Genomic DNA, 21,361 nt, shown 5'->3' on the forward strand with positions numbered 1-21,361 from the left:
CTGTTTTTCTGGGCACTGACCCGGGCTGAAGCCTCCTCTGCACAGACCAACCTATCTGTGCAGAGGAGGACAGGACAGGTGGTGGTTCTTGAGCGGCACTAAGATGTGAATTCTCCCGTTGTCAAAGCACCATCAGGCCCTGCTGGCCAAGAGAGCCAGAGATTTACGCTGTTAATCAACTACACCGTATCCATGTAGGCAGAGCCCCAACGGGAGTTTGGCCAATGAGCTAGATGTGAAATAATTAAAATCTACTGAGTGGTTTAGATTTAGACAGTTTGAATGCTTTCTTGTCTGATTTTTGAAGGCAAGTTGTTTATCCAAGTGAAGTGCTTTAAGATACTGGAAGGAGCATTGACATCAGCAGAGATCAATGAAGGATGAAGAGGTCTATTTAATCTAGGAAATGAGTGACTTGGGTCTTTGATCCTGTTGCATTCTCGTATTCCCAGAAGGTTAAATTTAGTCCTGCATACACAAATTCTGTTTGACTAAGTTTACTTAGGTTTTAAATATTTGTGGGTTTCTTTTGTTTAGGTTCTCTTGTATAACAAGAAAAAAACCCCAAGTGTTACCACATAATTAGGCTGTTGCTGTGTAAGCATGTGTAGCTCTTTTCAGACTTGAGAGCAGAATATGTAAATTCAAACCCAAATGCATTTCTTTAAACTTTCATACCGTATAAAAGAAGAGGAAAACACCCTCTGACCCATTGTATACAAACCAGCCTCTGAAATGGCATAAGGAAATGGCTCAAATTTGAATTAGCAAGAAATAATTCTCGTTTGGCTCATGTTGCCTACAGTACTTCCATTTTCTAGAAGGAAAGAACACCTCGTGCAGCCTAATGCAAAGGTGTGCATTTGGTTCAAGATATAAAAATGTAAGGTAAGCCTCAGAGAACATAAGGGTAAGGCTGAAGTTTCTACCATGTTGAAAGACAATATCAGGAAAAAAATTCATAATCTCTTGTCTAGGAAGGTTAGTTGCTTCGGTGTAAAGTAAACAGAAGTCAAAGCAAGAGGGTTTTTTTTTATTATTTACATTTATCTTAACTGCAGCAAGCCATAGCAGGTGCTAGCATGAGATGAGCTTTGGCTCATCTTGCCACAGATTCGCTTCACCATGTGTCATCAACCACGAGATTTAAAAGTGCCTGAATTGAAATATCCATTACGACACAGAAAATAAAAACAAAAAAACAGGAGAGGAAGGAAGTCCCATCAGGGAGGCAAAAGAACAGCCCTTGCTTCCTTGCACATCCCTGTGCCCCAAGTCGCCGCCACACTCCCTCTCTCCTCCGTGCGCGACCCGGCCGAGCTCAGCCGGGCCGGAGCAGAGCGGCCCCGCACGCCTGCGATGGCTCCGGGGCCTCGCCCCAAGCCCGCACCGTCCTTGCGGCTTTTATTTTCGTAATTTTAAATTTATTTTTCCAACACCCCTGCCTCGGGCTGAACGGGGGGCGCTCCAGGGGGCGAGTGCGGGGCGGCTGCCCGCCTGCGGGAGCGGCGCTCGGTGCCGGGGCAGCACCGCGGCTGCTCCGCGGCCGCCGGGCAGGTGCCGCGGCGGCTCTCGGACCGCACCGGCGGGGAGATAACACTTCAGGAAAATAAAAAAAAAAAAAAAAAAAAAAAAAAAAAAAAAAAAAAAAAAAAAAAAAAAGTTTTAAAAAAGAAGAAAGTTTAATAACCAAAAACTTAAATAACTAAAAAATAAGACAGCAGCGGAGGGGCCGGTGCCCGTGTGCAGGAGCCCCGCCGCAGCCGGAGCGGTGCCGGCCGGGCGGAGGGGGCCGGCCCTGCCCCCGCGGCCGGCGGCTGCCCAAGGTTTAAAGTGAGAACTTTCTGCGGGCAGCGTCGAGCTGCACAGCCCCGCCGCCGCGTCGCTCCTGTCCCGCCGCAGCAGCCGCCGCTACTACCGCCTCCCCCGGGCGGGCCGTACAATCCTCGGCAGTGTCCTGAGACTGTACGCCCGCTTCGGGGGCGACCCGACCGAACCGGACTCCGCTCCTCGCCCGCCGCCGCCCGTGGAGCCCCGCGTCCGGCGGGCAGGTGCTGAGCGCGCCCCGGCCCGAGAGGCGGCGCAGGAGCCGGCAGCAGCCGCCGCGATGACAGCTGACAAGGAGAAGAAAAGGTGAGGGGCCGCGGGCGAGGCGCCGCGCTGCTCGGGCCGCTGCGTCCTCCTTCTGCCGCTGCCCCCTTGGGCCGCGGGACTCCCCGCGGGCAGGGGCCGAGGGGGCACTGTCGGCGAGACGGCGCGGCCTCGCCTCCCCCCGCCACGGCTCCTGTGCGAGGGCTCGACCCGGAGCCTTTGCGGGGACCAAGTGCGGCAGGAGAGTTAATTCGCCCAGCCCGGGCGGGGAGAGGGGCCGGGGAGCAGCGCCGCGCCCCTTCGGGGCAACCCGCGCTCCGTCCGGGCCGCCGCCGAGCTGGGGAGCGCCTGCCCCGGGAGCTGCCCCGCCGGGCGGCACCGCGGCCGGCAGCGCGCCCGGCACGGCCCGGTGAAGGCGGCCCCGGCCGTGCCGGGCTGCGGGCGGCGCGCAGGTGCACCCGGCAGGGAGGGCCAGCCGGTGTGCGGTCACTGTCATGTACGCCATGGCAGCACGGCTTGGTATCAGCGAGGACAGAGGTAGTAGGAAACTATTTTTCAGTTGAGGACGGGGGCTTTGAAGGTAGCAGCACTCTTAGCAAAACGTGTTTTATTGCTAAAGTCGCGTGGATGAAATTGCCAGGCTATGTAAATATTTCGACACCTCCTCGCTCCAGTCCGAGACGCTGGCCGCGGTGCATCTCCCGCGGTGCACGGAGCTCCTCGGCTGTCAGCGGGATTTCCCGGAGGGCCGAGAGCTCCAGGAGTGCCCAGCGCCTCGTTTGCTGCTGCTGCCCTTTGAGAGGGATGTAAAGCTAGACATTACCACACTGCCAGAGCGACCCTTCCAGAGCAACGCACTGGTGGTTTTGTAGTTCATCAGAGAGTTTTTTCTTGCTGGTTCTTGAGAACAAACGTCAAAATAAAACTCAGCGGTCCAGTCCATAACACAGAAGCTACAGGCAGAGATTAAGAGAAGAACTATCTACTTGTTGCTCCAAAGCTATAAACAATTCCTGTGGATGAGAGAGGGCGCTGACATGGGGAAAACTAAGCAAGTGAATAAAGGTCTATGAAGTCTTGTGAAAGGATATGTATCCAGTCTGTTTTATACAGCAGGCAGTCACAAGGATCCGTCGATTATCAGCCCAGGTTACTGATCTGGCTATAAATTCTCTTTGTAAGCAATGTGGTTTAGAGACTAAGAATTTTATGTTGTTATTTGTTGTGTGTACTATCCAGCTACCATGCAGTAAACTCTAAACTCTAGGTTTTTGTGTGTGTAATAGGTCCTTTATTATTGATTCACCCTATGACGATGTAGTAGGGGAGGTATAGTAGTGTAAATCATACCTTTTCCCAGTAACTTTGTTTTCCTCAGTTTATCAGAAACTAACATACTAAGGTTAAACAGTTGCTTGAAGTGTATTTTGTTTTAGGTAGAGTGCAGAGTACAAAATATACGTATGTTTTGTGTCTTATGTTGAAAAGGCAAAAAAATTATAGTACAGTATAGTATAGTACAGTATATAATGTAGTTAAAAATGTGTTAGTTTATGAGGCAAGAGGATGAAATAGTGTATATATTGGAAATACATTGCATTCATTGTATCACCTTTTTTTAATGGGACACTCTTAATCTCTTCAGTTTTAACCTCTTGCTTTCAAGCAAAGTGAGGGATTGAGCACTGTCTAATCTTGCAGGACAGCACTCTGAAGTGGTTTGGGGAAATACTCTTCAGATACTACACAGGCTTCACAGGACTGAAGTCTGAACCCTGATCCTGACTCCGTCACTGCTTTTAAATATTGTGACATTCAGTGACAATTTTTCTGTTTCTCTCAGAAGTAGGCTAATTGTTATCTGGTTCATGGGATTGTTGTGTAAATTAATGTTTGTGGAAGAACTGGGAGAGTGTCATATGAGGGATTTCAGATAGCTGGCTTGTGCCTCTCTGTTAGAGTGCTATGGATATCCCTACTAGGGATGTACCCTATGTAACCTGTTGAAACAAGATAGTTTTGCTTTCTTAATTTTCCAGTACTGTTATAGAGTAGGTTTATTGCCTTGAGTTTGACAGTTAGTGTATTGTTTGCTTGATCTCTATCCAGATATGCAACTAGGATCTCTAACCTTACTTGCTAATAGCATTTATAAATCACTTTCACGGAGGAAAGGTGGGGCAGTGTTACCAGATTTCCAGGCAGCTCTGAAACTATGTTGAGGAGCAGATCTCTTACTGTTAAACAAATGTTCTAAGGAAGATAATCTTTGATTTTCTTAATGGTCCATTTAAGTTGAAGAACATCCTCAAGTCCTCATTTGAAGCTCTGTTTGCCAGCAGAAAAGAGCAGTTGCTTTATTTGGGACAAATGTTATGGCACTTTCAGTAGGCTGATTTCCCACATTTAAAGTTAGTCCAAGATGCAGAGCTGAAATTAATATGATTATGATTCTTTTAACTTATTTTAAAAAATCTACACAGTATTAGATACTCTCTTAGAATGCCGGTAATTAGAAACTGGGAGAAGGAGGAATAAAAGGGCATAACACATTTTAGCAAATAGTAAAAGCTAAGGGAAAAGTATCTGATCTGTACAGCTGTGCAGTACAACAACAAGTCGTAGGTAAGTCCCAATGTAATTAGAGCAGTCTGATACAATATCTTGATGAGATTTTTAATTATTTGCAAGATAGTTATTTTGTTAGGAGTGAATGCTGTGTTAAATGAATGGTTCTGGATGGATAACAGTGTCTGTTTGAGAAAAGTTTGAAACCACACTCAGGACAAGTCAAGTACCTCTGAGAAGGATGCATCATTTGGCTTCACCTTTTCAGTTCTGTTGTTACTTGGGGAATTCTGTGTTTGTTTTCCAGTTGTATGAAAAATAAACCAAATTTGGCGCTCGGGGTGTTTCTGTGCTAGTGGTCCCCATGTAATTACACAAGATGCTTTGTGACCATAACCATGTAATGTTACATAGATCCATTTAACTTCTTCTGGCCCAGAGAGGAAAGAAATGGGGTTGCCCCCAGTTGCTGTCTAGGTAATAGACTGCTTTTATTTACCCTTTTACTCTGGGCTTTATTTGATGTTGAGCCCCTCTAATGAGATGCTTTGTGCCTCAATTTTTGCTGACCTTTTCCTTCAGGGGAGTAGTTTTGCCAAGCTGAGGTCACTCTTGGCTGTTCCTCCTCAGGATGAGGAAACTATCCTGATGGCACAGCCCTCCAGAGCTCAGGTAGTTGCTTGCTCGTAATGGATATAATTTGGATGTCAGGAAATGTGAGCATGTGGATGTGCCAAGCTGGTAAACTGCAGATTTCAAGAAACATACAGTCTCAGTTTTGTTCTCCCCAGTACATTTTCTGTGTGTCAGTATTGCCAGGTATACTCCATATTGCTGTTATTCTGTGATGGCGGTGACAGATGATCTTGTCCATTCTCTTGCCAACCCGGGTTTGTCCTTATACTCTTTTAAACCTCATTTTATGTACTTTAGCTGATGGAGGTTGGAACACTTTCCTTTGCAGACTATTTCATAGGTTACTCAGCTCCATAAAAAAAAAAAAAAGTTCAAGTTTTATTATTGCTTAACATTTCTCCATGCATAAACCACATATTTTAGTTACTTCTGTTTGCTTCTGTGTTCACATCTGCCCTTGCAGTTTTTCTTATTTGGACTTATCAAAAGGAAATGTGATCTCCTGAATTCCTGGTGAACAATCTGTTGAAATTTGCTGTTTAGCACATGCTTATAGTGTGTTAACATTAAGCAATTCATATTTACATTTCAGCACCACAAATTCAGGCACTTCATAGCTTGCAGGTCATCTTGAATGATCCTGGCCACTCATAGCCCTCCTACTTTGGTATTACCCCTTCTGTTTCTGTACTCACTGCCCCTTCTGATTTCTACAGAATCTGACTTTTCTACCAGAGGGTGGCCCAAGGGTATAGGAATGAGGAGGGACAGGCTCACGCCTGCCCCGGCTCTGCCTTTGCCTGCAGTGACATGGAGCAGAGCTTGGGCTGAGCTCTGGCTTGGTGACCTGGCCTGCTTGGGAACTCTTTGACTTCTGCTGCCCAGCTCCTGTGGTTTCATCTCGACAGAGCCAAAGTATTTCAGCTTGATGAAGACTGAACGGCTTTTGCTGTGGGAATGGTGTGCAGTGTGAGTGCCTCCCAGCGTGTACCATCCTCCCAAAATGATCTGGGCACCTGAGGATTTGTGTTTCGCAGGGATGCTCCAGGGGCTTGCTCTGCTTGTGTTTAGCACTTAGCCCTAGAGCAAGTTAAAAATCTGTCAGCCCTTCATAAACACAATCCTTGTGTCGTGTCTTATCTCTGTCACATTTATCTTATGTGGGCCATTAAGAATGTCTTGCATATTAGAGATACTTTGCTAATTACCAGTTTTGCGTTTATGCTGTGAATTCAGGAGATCCATCATGAGTATCAAAAATGGATCTCTCTATATCTTTAATTTTTTTTTTTCTATGATGGATTCATAAACATTAAGTATTTTTGTTTTCAGATTCCAAGCAGGAGCTGCTGTTAGGTGTGGTGGGAGCAAAACTCTTCAAGCATTAAACTTTTTTCTATTCTTAGGATAAACATTAGAGTAAGGAAATGAGCAATACAAAGGCAGATGGTATTTAAAAATAATTTAAATACATGGAATGGTTTTATTCTGCTACAGCTTTTTGTGAAATGCTATTGTGTTAATTACTCCAATATTCATAGTGACATGCATATCTTAATAGTTATAAATAGTTCTAGTAGCTGGCACAAGGTAGACAGAGCCCTTCTCTTAAATGAAGAGAAAGTGCAAGTATGAATATTATGCATCTGGCAGGTTTTTTCTCATTTATCATTCTTGTGCTCAATTTGATTAAAAGGCAATATAATAAAGTAGTTATCTGGTGAGGATAAAACCTTGACTGCTTTTATATATATATATATATATATATATATATATATATATATATATATATAAAATAACTTCTTTCTTAATGGTTACAGAGCTGCTTTTTATGGAGACACTTTCTGAAGTGTGTAAAATGGGAAACTATTTTATTATACCTTTGGAAAGTAGCTTAATAAATTACAGTAGGCCAATTGGCTGATAAATAAGTAGTGTTCCAATGTAAGTCACTTAATTATGCTCTTCTTGAGCTCCAATCTGATTATGATTTTGGTTTTTTCCTCTGTGGCTGTATTTAGGTCTAGAAAATTTAGCTGAAACAAAATCTGCCATAATAAATTTTGATTAAATGGGCATATTTGGGCCTGAAAACAGTTAGACTTGTAATTTAATTTACTTGACTGTTATTACAAAGCAAGTAAGATTTGGATAGCATCTCTATTATGCTTCTCTATTGCTTTATATAACACAGCAAATATTCAGTATTTATTTTATAGAAACTCATCAAATGTTTTGCCAGACAAGAAGCAAAGTTGCTTTAGTTGAATTTTTGTGTCTGATCTTCAGTCAAAGAGGTGCCCTGGTCTTGACCCTTTCTCTGTGTGCTAATATGTGGAATCAGCAGTTTTCTTTGATTTAGGGGAATGTTTAGGGTGTTGCCTCCAAGAAGTTTGAAAAATTCAGAAACTTTACACATACTTTGTGTTAGCCTATGGGTGGATGATTAATACTGCCTTATTGCAAAATTGTGTACATTTGGGCAGGAGGAAAAAACACTTTTTCATTTTGTTTGTGTAGGACAAAACCAGGATAATACAGCTCCTTAGTGGTTTTTATTCCTAATGTAAATATGTTGAACCACCCCTCAAGTTACAAATGCTGCTTTGTTCTGCTGTGTATGTATTTATGCACTGATTTGCTATCAAACAAACATTAAGTAGCATGTGTTTTAATCTCAAGTATTTGTGGAAAATCTGTTGAACCAAACTGACTGTTTGGTCAAAGAGATTTCAGCAGCATACTGTGTTTCTCTCAAACTGCATCTTGCCTGTGCCTAGCTGTTCCTCCAGTCCCTACTTCTTGAGCATGTCCCTAAATCCCATCTCTGACCTGCATGAATGAAACCTCCAGGCCAGAATTTGGACAGACTGTAAAGCAGGAATTTCATGGAGAGAGCAACTGGACTTTTATGGGATTTGGCTGGGATTTGTTTGCTTGTTTTTTTCATGTATATGAGTGAACAGTGATGAGTGCAGAGTCCTGCACTGCTCTTTGTTGCCTGCCTCATTCTTTAAATCCTCTCCCCCAAACAAACAAAACAAAACAAAGAGAAAAAAAAAAGAGGGGAAAAAAAGTAACTCCTGGTTAAGTAACTCTTCTCCACAGCCCTGGTAGAACAGAAGGCTGAAGCACTGAAACATCCCTTTACACTTGAATATGAAATATTGTGTGCATTGAACTACTTCTACAAATAGCAATAGTTTTGCAATAACATTTTGGAGCTAGAAGAGTGTGAGCAGTCTCATCTTGTTTCAGGAAATTGTATTATCTAAGGAAAAGCTAAAATTAGAAGTGATATGGGGAGAGTTGTGCATATATATTTTTTTTGGGGGGGGGTGGTGTGGTTTGGTTTTGGGTTTGTTTTTTTTTAAACAGAGCAGCTCTCCTAATGCATGAATCATGTGGGTGTAACTTATGGCACTTGATAGCAGGCAGTCTGTCTGAAGGTATATGTGTAGTAAGATTACTGGGATCAATTAAAAATTATTTGGAACTACTGAAACATGAACTTAATCTATTGTAAATATTTGTTACTCGTTATCTAATATATCAAAATATATGTGGTTAGAGTTAGGCAAATTAAGGTAAGATATAAAGTGCAAATTTTGAACAGTGGTGCCAAGTGCTGGAAAAGCTGCAGATGCAGTTGGTGAATATTTTCTGTAAAAACAAATATTTTCTTGGAAAATAATTTTCCAGAGCACAACGGAAACAAGAGCTAGCATTCTAGTTTGCGCTAGACTAAAATGAAGGGATTGGGTTGAGAAATTGTCAAGACATATGAAGACTGCTGAAAGACTGCTGAAACATTTTAGATTTGCCTTCATTTTTATGGGGTTTCCTGTGTTGCACTATGTTGTTAATTGAAAACCAGATGTTCTAAATTCATTTCAATGAGACTTAAGTAATTATTAGTCTCTTGTAAATTTAAATATTTTTCTTTTTCCTTTTTCTTTCTTTTCTGGTGTTAGACTTAATTGGGGCTTTTTCCAGATCTTTACTGTACCGAAGTGTACAACACACTTATGCTTGACCTCAATCAGACTCCTGTCTTCCTTTCAGGAGAAATCTTCAAATTTATCTGCTAAACCAAAATATTAGGTATTCCTTTTACACTATTTACAAAGCCCTCATCACTTAAAGCCTTGAATTCAAAACAGTCCCAGTCTTTGAAAAACTGCAATTGCATAGACAAGTTACCAGGTCTGATGAAAATACTTAGTCCTCTTTGGCTTGGGTTAGGCAGGAAGTGTGACTTGGCAATGACAAAGGTCTTCTCTAGCTTTGGTTATGTGAACAGCTTTTTAAAGACTGTAGTATAATTGAAAACATAGCAATGAAGGCCCGCCATAACCCCTCACTGGCTCCTGACACAACAGGCAAGAAAGTCAAAATATGAGAGAGATGAAAACAGCATGTTTACAGAATTTCTAACTTGTTCTCAAAGGACTGATAATTTCAGAGCCATGTTCTTGAAAACTGCCTGCATATGCTGAGAGATAGACATGTTTGCCTTTCCCAGGAGAGCTTATTGCTTTAAGTAGCAGATATTATTGTATCTTGAAATATAGTTATCCCAGGTAATGTCAACCTTTGGCCTAGTACGTGTGTTTTCTTTACATAGTCAGCTTCTGAATCCCTTTTATATATATGTATATGTTATTTATCACACAGAAGGTGGTTTGCTGAATGGTTTCAGTTTAAGAACCCAGTTCAGTGGCCTGAATAAGTTGCATGAAATCTTAAAAATGTGCCCTGTTCTTCTTTTCTTAGAAGGGAAAGCTGGTGCTCATTTGTTGATTCAGAGGCCTTACGAATGTTTTTTAACTTGCATGGGAAAAAATCCATTAAGGGCTCATAATTTTGGTGCAGGTTGTCTTATGGTGTTCAAAAATTACTGTATAATATTTTTCACTTTAGATATATTCGTGCTCTACTAAGAGAAATATTTGCTTAGGTAATAAGCTGAAGCAAGTATTAAGTGGGATGGTTATTAGGCAGCTTTTATAAAGGTGGTGGAAGTATCCTTTAAAGAACATTCCTTGTATTTTGCTTCACCTTTAGCATATCTAAGGTATTTACTGCCATAAAAAGGTGCTTAAACTGCTTAAGCTCCTGGTATCACAGCTGTAGTCATTTGCACTTGCATTTGTATGATAAACTACAAAGCAATCCTATTCAGCCATTGTGTTTAGGACCTTCTCTGGCTGCTGCTGGTCTTCAGGCCCTCTCTGTTCATTCACAATTGTATCACCCTCTCTGCCAGTAAATTCTAGGTATTATTGGGTACTTACTGTCAAAATACTTCAAAGATCTTTGAGATGTTAAGAAACCTCTGTATTTCTACACTTGTAAATGGGGAATGTTGCTAGGAATGTGCCCAGCTTTTAGCTGTCTGCGCAACTTGTATCCAAAAGTCGTTGCAAATAGCAAAGTATCTGCTGAGATGATAAGCATTGTTGTTCCTGGTTAGATTTTTGTGTGGCATTATGATGAAATAACAAACTCGTTAGCTGCTGGCAATGACACTGTCTTCAGACTCTTAGGTATTTATGGAAAAGAGTATTGACTTAAAGCCGATAGGAAGTTAGCTTAGAACAAAAATGCCTTTTGAGTGATCTGTGGAATGTCAGCGTCATGTGTGTATGTGTGAGAAGAAATTCAACATTAAATGGCATTATCATGGCATGACTCCTTAGGCAGTATTTCTCTGGAATACAAATCCAGTGACCAGTTAGAGCTATACTACACTCCAGGTTTGTTTTTTTTTAAGGTCTCAGTTGCCTCCACTGTGTTTCATAACCTGTAAGAGAAGATTGCAAATTGGTGAAAGTGCTTTTGGTATTTTCCTATACTTTTTGCCAGATGACTCTTCTGGAAAAGCTGCATTTGTCTAATTCAGTGAAGGTGAAGAGCCTTTGGGAAAGGATAAGCATTTTGGAATAGCCTCTGTGTACTGCCTTCACCATATGGTCTTTGGAAGAACAGCGAGACTTTGCCTACTACTGGCTTTTCCCGTTCCTCCTCTGTCACAAAGGAAAACCATGACAAATGTGGCTCTTGGTTTACTCCTTCCAGTTATCCCCATATTGATCTGGGAGACAGTTCCTGTTGTCCTGTAAGGTTATCTTGAACATTGAAGAGTGCAGAGAGTTGGAGTTGGGCAGTTCTTGCACATGGGATGGCTGACTTTTGCTTGCAGAGCAGGAAACCAATGCCTCAAGACAGATAATTTTGCTTGGTCTTAACAAAACAGCGTTATTCACGCTTTTAAGGGAAGGTAGACATTTGGTAGTGTTGTTCCGCTTCATTGCTTCATGCAGCACTTTTATGTGCATGGTTAGGTGGAAGATGTCACATTTCACTGAGGGAACATAGTTTGGTTCAGCTGTGGGTGGGCTGGTTTTGTGCTCCAGCTGTAAGATTATCAGTTTGTGTTAATAAATCTGGTTCTTGGTTTTTTTCCCTGTGAATGATTTGAAGGAGGTGTTTATTGCCATTCCTAATCAGAGGGACATTTTTATGGGAACATCCTTTCTGTGCTCAAGTTGTCTCAATGCTTCTACTGGCTTTTTTACGTAACAGCAAAGCCGTATTTATGTTCCCAGTGATTCACAAAGGGGAACTATCCCGTTCTCTTAGGCATGTGCTGGCTTGAAAATTAAATAGAAGCAAGTGCAGATATCTTGAGGGAAACTTAATGCTGATGTTTCGAAACAGCCATTATTTCCCATTTAAGAAAAACCAACCCCCCAACCCTACTTTTGTTTGTCAGCTGCATGACTGGCCCAAACAAAGCCTCTCTGGCATGGAGACCTGGTCCAAAGTGCAGAGAAGCGGAATAAAATCACGTTTTAGATTCTTTTTCTTGTTAGCCACTCAATGTAGAGCTGGCTGTGAAAGTCGAGTCTGGTGGTTGACCTGGCTGCTGAACAACAGCTTTAGCAAGTGGGTCTGGCCTCTGCAGTTGCTTCTTCTGTCTCCTTTCCCCTCCACACCCTCTCTGAAAGCCCCTTGGTCACCTCGGCTCTTTGTTCTGCTGGGTGCTCAGGGCATTGCATTGATAATGTAGCCTGGACAGTGTGGTGTGACTGCTCACTGTAGTTATCCTAGCTCCCCAGTCTGGAAAACTGGGATGGTAGTACATCCTTCCTTCCACCCTTTGTGTGTCTTATTTATTTAAACTGTAAACTTTTTTAAATGGAGACTTTCTATTTCTATGCCTTAAACAATGCTGTAGATATGCTGGCAAGCATCTTGTAGAATAAACCTAACTTGAAAATGCTTTAATAGGAGGTTGTCAAGTGGAAGGAGTTTGGTTATCTCTCACTCTTATATTACCTGGTTAATTGCTTTCTTTACTGCACCACTCCATATTATCCCTCAATATGTAGGTTACACCCACGTGCTGACGGGTGACCTACGCCTTCGTTTGCTTCACCTTTGAATTTGTCCTCCTGTCATATAAGATCCATGTGCAATTTAGACGCCCCAAGCAATTGAGAAGGTGGGGGTGTTGGTGGCGGCAGCCAGAGATTGCAACACCCTGAAAGCATCTCAGAGATGATAATCCCCTTATTCTTTCAGATTTCATCACGGAGTGGGCAGGTGAGAACCCACGGGGCAATAAGAGTGAAAAGGAGGGTTTGACCGTCACAACAAAACCGGTCTTTTCTGCAGATGGGGAGTTCAGCAGGGTTTCAGCAGGCAATCATTTGCTCTCAGTTTCCTTGAACTGCGAGCTGTAAGAAAGTAGAAGAGTGCTGACATACAGGGTTATTGGGACATGGGTTTAGAGGTCAGCATACACAATCTCATTCACAGAGACTGAAGCCTGTGGATCTTTATTCAGTGAAGGCTTCTCTTGCATACAGTTGCCAGGATGGGCCTGAAGACGGAGCCGCTACAGTGTTTAGTGTAAAGAAGAAACAGTGAGAAAAGCCTAATGTTTTAGACAGACTTGGCAGCTTTGCACACTGTGCGCAGGCCCTGAAGAAGATAGTGCAAGAAGCTGTGTTATCTGTAGAACACTTCTTTCCCTTTGCCTACCAGATCTTAGGACAACATCCCCTGCCTCTCAAACTTAAATGTCACTGTAAACATGGTGTAACTAAATTCCAGCTTCTCAAACGGCAGATATGAAGCAATGATCCAGAGTGACCAGCTCTATTGCTTTCTGACACTTTTAAAAAGAAGTATTTTAAAGGAAGCAGGTGACAGCAAATGGTGTTTATTGAAACAGGAACTTATCAGAGCTTTTCTAACCTGGGATATAAAATGAGCAGGGAGCAAAGTTGCCATTGCAGGTCACAGTAGGGATTTTGGGTGCAGTGATGGCTGATGTGGAGCAGAAGTCCACCTAAAGGCAGAGCTGAAAGAGGAAGAGCGCCTGCCACCTGACCTGTTAAAACCTTCTAAGAAACACTGCCAACGTGAAGTCATTACAGAGCATTCCTTCAGAGGGAGTCATGTGATGAATACAGTGCAACTATAAAATGATTTCATGTTATATTGCATTTTGAGTGGGTTACAGCCAGGGAAAGAACCTACTGAGTCATTTGTTGAGCTGTGTGCTCCTGTTGGTTTGGTTTCCTAAGTTTCTCTTTGTACCGTAGTTTACATTTGGAGTGCTCTGGCTTTTGTACCAAAAAACCTCCATGTTCATAATGTCTAGAACCTTTATCAAAATGGAGTTCAGTTCCTGTCTCAGACCTCTGAGTACTGTTTTGTAAAAATGCCTTTGAGGAAAATAAAATGTGTGTGATATAAACCTTCATCCCTCTTAAAAGAAGGTTTCAGGATCATTTCACTTCAGGTCTTAGCTGGTGGATTAAGCAAATGAAATACCTTTACAAGGTATGAGGAAAATAAAACAAGCATCTCTTCTTACACTGTTACTTGTATAGTAAATCAGCTCTGATTTACACTTGTAAGAAAGAGCACAATGTAATACATTTGCCCACCAAATATTCTGTTTGCCCGCATACCAGGACATGTTTTAGTGAAGCTGTGGAATAAGAAATCAATGTGCTGAAGGAAAACAAAGCGAAGGCCTCAACCGAGAGATATACTTGCTCCTGAGAGTCAAGACAATCTCCCCTTCCACCTCAGAGGAAGTAAATACCTTATTGTTTTTGTAGATTGGAGGTCTATTATAGTTTGCTGTTGCTGAGTATGGATTGCCTATAGGAAGTTTGGTTAAGGATTATGGCTCAGTGAACTACTTGGAAATCAAAAGGAACTTTAATAGATGATGAGACAGTGATTAGATGAATTATCACCTTCTAGCTTGTTTCCTTAAGGGATCAAGGTTTACATGGTTATATTGTGTCTACCTCTATTTCTGATAGAGTTGTAGAGATCTCAAGGATATTAAATAACTGGGAGTAGGTGTTGTAATGGCTACAGAGAAAAGTTGCAGCCACAAGTTCATTATTTCCCTGTAGAGACAAGAGGCTTGCTGTGGCTGAAGAAGTCCAGGTGCTAGACAACTACATGCTTGCAGCTTGATGTGCTACAGGTTGCAGGATCGACCAGGAGTCTGCAGAATTTGGAGGAGTGTGTTTTTGCTAGAGCCCTTGTTGGCACAACAGGTTGTTGCTTTTGTAGCGTGGTTCACTAGTTAAACCTTGTGGTGTTTTAAAAACTTGCTGTGAGCTATTTGCCTTGCTATTTGGCAGAAATAGATACATATAAAAGGCTGCTCCTTACTCTGGGCGTTTCTGAGTGTTTTAGTGTGCTTAGACCTTACTGGTTTGGGATGAAGAAACTGCTGTGCTACTATGATGAATACAGACACACTGTACTGTGGGCTATCGTAGACTGGCCACATTAAAACCACCAATGTATACTGCACTCAGGCCTTGAGAAGTGCAGCTGGACTTGTTTCTGCTGGATGGGAGTCTCTGACTTCAGCTGGAGAAACAACTGCACTTCTCAACAGCTTTAACTCTCGATCCATCTGTAGAAAGATCTGTTTTGGTTGGAGAGGCCCAACTGTGTGTGCGTTGGTGTTGATTGTCGGGGTTGTGATTAATTTTGGGCATTGTTATACTGGCAGTAACAATGAGGGCACTGTCACCACTAACATTTTCACTTTCCTGTGTTGTTCCAGTGCTTGTTTAATTATTTTTGCAAGAGCAGTAGGTTACGGGAACCTTTTCATGTGCAAACCGCATTGAAGGTGGGAATCTCCTGTTAAGAGTGGCGTATTTTTGTTGTTCCCATAGCAAAGGTAATGATGAAAACTTTTTAAATTGGTTCATTGGCTTTGGCAGTCGGTATCTACTGAAGATCTCTTATACTTCTCAGAATCACTTCCCCAAGTGGAGGCAGTACTACTGTTTGGTTTTTGTTTGTATTATGTATTTGCTGGAAGGAGAGTGCTATTGTGTATTTTTGAGGGTGATTACAAACATAAAATAGATTCTCTTGAGAATGCTTTGTCAACTCTCATCACAATTGGTAATTGTTTCATGTTGTGTAAGACTCTGCATGTTGTGCTTCTTTTTTGGCAGTATGTGTGTGTGAACCTAAAACTGGATTTCCACCTCCCGCATTTTATCACTGATGTTTTAAAAGTGAATCCTGGAACAAAGCATAAAACCTCTCTGAACTCATGTATTGCTAGGTGATGACTGTTTACTGAATTAAGGCAAATTTTTTCAGTCATTTGAGAAATCAAGTTTGCTGCATTTTAATGGATGTCTTCTCCAATTAGGACCTGCGTGAGGTAGCTTTCAAAAATTAAGAAAAACAACCAAACCCAACTCCCAAAACAATTACTTTTGACGTTGAAGCAGACTAAAATAGTATAGTTGTGTGCAAGGTGGGTGTCATCCTTTTGCACCAAGTGTATTTTCATAGGTCATTCCAAAATGCCAAGGGAAAAGGAATCCATAATCCTCACATATCCTATTAGCAGAGAGCCTTGAGGTAGAGATGGGCAAGATGTGTGGAAAAAATGAGGCTTCTGCCAAACGTTTTCTTTGTAGGTCACTTATTGTAGTTGAAATTACAGGGAGCGTAAGAGCAAGTGATCTATTAGCAAAGCCATGAAAATAAACCATTTCCCACTTCTAACACGTGTTGGACCAAAATATGCCTCAAATTTTAAAAATAAGTGAAAACTTGGCGAAAAGAAAGACCCGGTTTTATCTGCATTTCATCAGGTACATGGCGTCCTGGAACGCAGCCCACTGGCAAAAGCATGGGGAGTGTTATCCTTTGCAGCACTGGGAATGTTCTCTGCTGAATTTGGCGCCAATGACCGAGCTTTGCTTGTTAGCTGAAGTTCACACAGACTCCTTGCCAGGCCTGCCCAGAATGCTGTCTCCTCTGACTTCCTGTGGTCTTGCATAATATTTCCTTGCTTCTTGTATAACTGCGGCTCATTCTGGTCACTGCCCAGTTTATACGGTCGACTTTTTAAAAGGCCAGTCCTGCAAACGTGCGGCTGAGCCATGTCAGTGGCAGGAGGCGCCCCGGTGGTGACGCCAATGGAAGCACCCTTCCACGGGGAAACCACCAGCAGCGGGAGCGTGTGTCAGTGCCGACATGTCTGAAGGCAATAAAGTTGGCTGCTGCAGCCTCGTGACGAGATAAGCGCGAGGCATGACTTCAGATTGACTGCACCTTTGAAATACGTGCCGCTGTGGCTCTGATTTCTGTAACTAATATAGGCGTTTGTTAAGGGTGGGAGAGGCAGCACTCAATGAAAGCTCATTCTCAGAGTGCTGAAATTCTTGTTATTGCTAATAGTCCCTCTGTTAAAAGTCCTTACGTTTGCCTTGAAAACATGCTCTGGGTATCCAGAGTGTTAAAGACAATGATAGGAATTTCAGGAAGGAGTTTCAGAAAACAGTATTTTCATGCTGAAAATACTTTCATGGTTTTTAATGCTTCCACACAAGTTGTTTCTGCAATTGTCTGTGGTTAAAATATGCATTAGTTTTGCATTACTGTTGAAGCAAGTGTATTTAATAATGTTTACCATCTACTAGCCTAGATTATTTGCATGTGTTTTGAAAGTGTATTTCATAGCAGCTTGTGCCATGTCACTGCATTTATGCTGATTTTCTAAATATTTGTGTTTGCACATGTAGCTATATGAAGAACATTCTGTGTACTTACAGAGCTTTATCACTAACTCATTTTCAGAAAGATGTTTGTCTAACTTGACACTTTCTACACAGTTTAAACACAGTTTTCAAACTGTTACTCATGTTCTTTGGCAAACCTGTTCCTGGCATGGCTTTGAAAAGCTGAAGAGTAGAGATGACAAAATAGTCACTTTAGTATGTTTGTAAACTTACTCAATAGACTGTACTGATTTTTCTCTGTTCTAGTTCCCAGGTCATGTGTGATCTTTCAGTTAAATACTATCTGCTTTGAAGAAACAGAAGAATCATTTTATGGAAAAGCATTCGAATTGACTTAGTCATCACAGTTGTGTGAGATTGTGTTTAAATTGTCTCATACTATCATCTTTTCCATGAATCCAGGTTATCCAGTTGTCATAGAAAACGTCATGCTGCCTACACATGACTTCTTGCAACGCTGTCTTTTAATCTGATTAATTTAATGGAAAATGATCTTTTACTTTATGTGTTATGAGACAGCTTTTGTGGTCCCTTCAAGGCTGTAGTCTGGTTTGTTACCTTGTATTCTTAGGATCAACATTTTAATGGCTACAGTAGAGCTAATACCATACTTGGAGAATTGTCAGAGTAATAGAGTGGTGATACTGTTGACATCCAGGAGACCATTTTATAGTACTGGGAATACGAGCACTTCTTGGGGACGTGTGTAACATATACTGCATTTTTGACAGATGGATGCAAAGCCAGAAATTCTAGTGTGGCTTGACCAAACAGCTTTAGCAACATGGTTGCCAAATAAACCAGGATAACCTCAACATGTTTTGACCAATAATGGAGAAAAACAAGAAGCTTGCTCCACAGTGATAGAGTTTGGAGTCCTGGATAAGCCATCGAAATATGAATTGTACGGTGGAAGTAGACTGATGCCGGGGTTGGCCCTAAGATTAGGGAAGACACATAAGAATTGCAAAAGGTGTTGGGCTGAGTACTGTTCAGCCAGCTGGAGAACACATTTCACTGTCAATAAAGATGGATTTTCTCTCCAAATGAAAGCAGTTAGAGAAATATTTTAGGACCTGATAGTCCACTTCTTTTAGTAAGTATATGTTCCTCCTGTGTACATCATTTTAAGTGTTTTCAGAAAAATTGTTTTGCCTTATAAAGTCAGAGCTAGAAATCTACTCTGTATATAGAATAACAAAATTTAGAAACTCTTGTTCAAAAGAGATGGGCTGAGCCTTAGTCCTTCTTTCAGCAGCGTTAAAAAGGCACACGTGCTCTCTGAGTCCAAGTGTAGCCAAGTGTTGGAGAGATCCACGGTCACATGGGCATATTTGCTTTTCCTTTTTCTTTGATGAGTCAGAAATGTGCACATGGGCACTGCAGAAGGTTTGAGGGTTTAATCCTCAGCTGTGCAGGCAGACAGACACCCGCTGCACTCAGTGAAAGTTTGTCTCAGTAAACAGCTCGGGATTGTTCGCTTGTATGCATGTCTAAGTGGGTCTCAGTCAAGTAAACACGCGTGTACTGTATGCGTTAATCTGCTCTCGGAGCTGGGAACACCCTGTGTCCCTCACGTCACTGGGGACACGGCCACACCTGCAGCTTCATGTGGACTTGTGTTAAGGACACCGATGGCCCATCCAGCGTGTGTCCTGCCACAGGAGAGGAGTGATAGGGATCTCTGGGGGTACAGCAGCCTCCGTCACTCGGTTTTTGGCACACGGAGATACTGCTCTCCTTTGAAGGATGTGTTAGGGCAGATACACGCTTCCAAAATGCCTGTGCTCACAGATAAAGCAGAAGGGAGCAGCTCGCCTAGCAGCGAGTATTTTCAGCCTGCATGCCTGCTCCTTCCTGAAGCTGAAGAGCTTTGCTTGGTGTTTCTCAGGCTGAACTTTTACAAGAGCAGGAGTAAACTTCTCATCTAGGAAAGAGTCTGTATAAAGGCTAACTGGGAGCAGCAGAAATGCAGCTGTGCTCACAGTGCCAAAGAGCATTAGAGTGCTTCTGGTGAGCTGTATGCTGCAGCTGGCAAAGTGACAACACCTGTGAACCTCTTTCACAGGCAGTGTGCAGGGGGGAGTGAGAGACTTCTCATATGGGTACTGATGTGGAGAGAGAGGTGCTGATATTTATTTTAGCTTATTTTTGTAATTTTAAGTTTTTTAATGGCACTTGCCCAGAGTAAGTAGTCTGTCAGCAGGAAAAGTCAACCGTGTGACATTACAGCAGAACACACTGTGTCTCATGCAGTGTAACTTGTATGCTGTCATTAGGGACCTGTGCACATGAGGGAATGCTGTAGGTGTGTAACAGCAATTTTAATGCATACTATAAAATCCAGTCTCATTAAGTACTGAGGACCTCAGGAGTTTTGGAAGAGCTTCTCCTACTGCCTGATGTAGTAATTCAGTGTACTTAGCCTCTTAGAAGATAGGTCTAATAACAACAATTAGTACATTTGTATGTTTAAGTATGCTTAAAAAGCTTACATGTATGTGGTTTGAAAAAGTGAAATGAAAGAACAGTAAAATTAACATTAAAATCTAGCATATTTTATGGTGAGGAAGTATAGTCAGCAATACTCACAAAAAATAGGGATCTGAAAAGGTTTCTGGTTGACAGATCTGTCAAAACAAGCAGAAGTGAATAGTAAATGTTAACTGTTGCTTGCAATGTATTGGGTTTTTTGTTTGAGTTTTTCAAAGCATTAGGGATGTGGTGCTATGCAATAAAAATTATTACCTTTTCAAAATGTTAACACAGAAGTCCCAGAAAGAACTATAACATCTTACACAGTGTTCCTAAATAGGAAAAAAAAAAACCAGATTTTTTTTGTTTGCTTTAGTAAGTATGGGAAAATTTTTGAAAGAAGAGCTTAATGCAAAGGGATCTTTAAGAGAGGGCAAGAGGCACTTTCCTTTTGCTGTTACTAGAGCCCCTGTAGGCTTGGTGAGGTTGTGTTTTTGGGTGGAGGTGGCAGCACCGGTGCTGCCTGGGCGTTGGGGAGAGCTGAGGGGCTGTGCCCTTCCTGCGGAGGGAGCTCTGTTCAGCAGCATGGCTTTCTCCTGAGGAGACTGCTCTAGGCTGCCCACCCAAAGGCAGGGCTGGCAGGACAGGACCAGGAGCTGTGAAGGCTGATGAGCAGTTCTTGTCTCTTGAGTGTCATGCTGGCTTACCACAGCAGGCAGTGTCAAAGGGTTCTGCTGAGGCTTGGGTGTGTGCTGGACTCCAGTCAGTAAAAGCACCCTCAGCCTCTGCTGGAGGTTTGACTGGACAGACTTTCTTGGGGTCCGTGCTCCAGGGAAGGCTGAGAGGCACAGAGGCTAGGAGAACATTTTGGGGAAGTATCTCTGCTTTCTGTGTCCTCCTTGAAGTGCCTGCTGATTGAAGTGGGCTGATGGGAAGATGCTGGGTTACATCAGCTTTTCACCTTGCCTGCCAGGGATATTGCTGTGTATTCCTCTGTAGGAAAGGGTACACCAAGAGTACAGAAAGGGTTGATGAAGGGAAAAACCAGATTTACTTTCATTCTATCCAAATCAACAACAAAACTCCCTCCCACTGATTTCAGTAGCCATACATGCTTTTTGACCAGACATCTCATGGTTGTATATCTAATGTGTTAATGTGTGTATGAACCAACTTTTAGGCTGATATTTAATAGATAAGGCCTCTTACAAAATTCTGGTATGCCTTCCCCCCCACAAACATTTGATACTAGCAACCATAATTTTTACATGCCAATTATTCAGGCTTTTCACCAAATTACATGTGGTTGTTTCCACAGCAAAACACATTTTTACATATCCGTAGTACAACACTAACCTTGGCCTAACTCTGGGGGATTACAGAGATAAGATACCAACCACGGTTAGCATCATCTTCTGATAAACTGTAGCATCAGTAGAGTGCAGAGTTATAGCCTTGAAGGCAGAGAAAATGGTATTTAGGGCTCT

General features: G+C 42.3%; 1 protein-coding gene across 3 annotated transcripts in view; it reads left to right on the plus strand.

The window, feature by feature from the left end:
* Positions 1 to 1,768: 1,768 nt before the first annotated feature.
* EPAS1 (endothelial PAS domain protein 1) overlaps positions 1,769 to 21,361 on the plus strand; it is a 77,088-nt gene continuing 57,495 nt past the window's right edge. For all 3 annotated transcript variants that reach the window (XM_041413504.1, XM_041413505.1, XM_041413506.1), the window contains exon 1: positions 1,769 to 2,133. In XM_041413504.1, coding sequence (XP_041269438.1) covers positions 2,108 to 2,133 — 26 coding nt within the window. In that variant the 5' untranslated portion in view covers positions 1,769 to 2,107. The remainder of the gene's footprint in view (positions 2,134 to 21,361) is intronic.

The sequence above is a fragment of the Onychostruthus taczanowskii genome, unplaced genomic scaffold (assembly GCF_017590055.1).
Source record: "Onychostruthus taczanowskii isolate IOZ18803 unplaced genomic scaffold, ASM1759005v1 scaffold42, whole genome shotgun sequence".
Lineage (NCBI taxonomy): Eukaryota > Metazoa > Chordata > Aves > Passeriformes > Passeridae > Onychostruthus > Onychostruthus taczanowskii.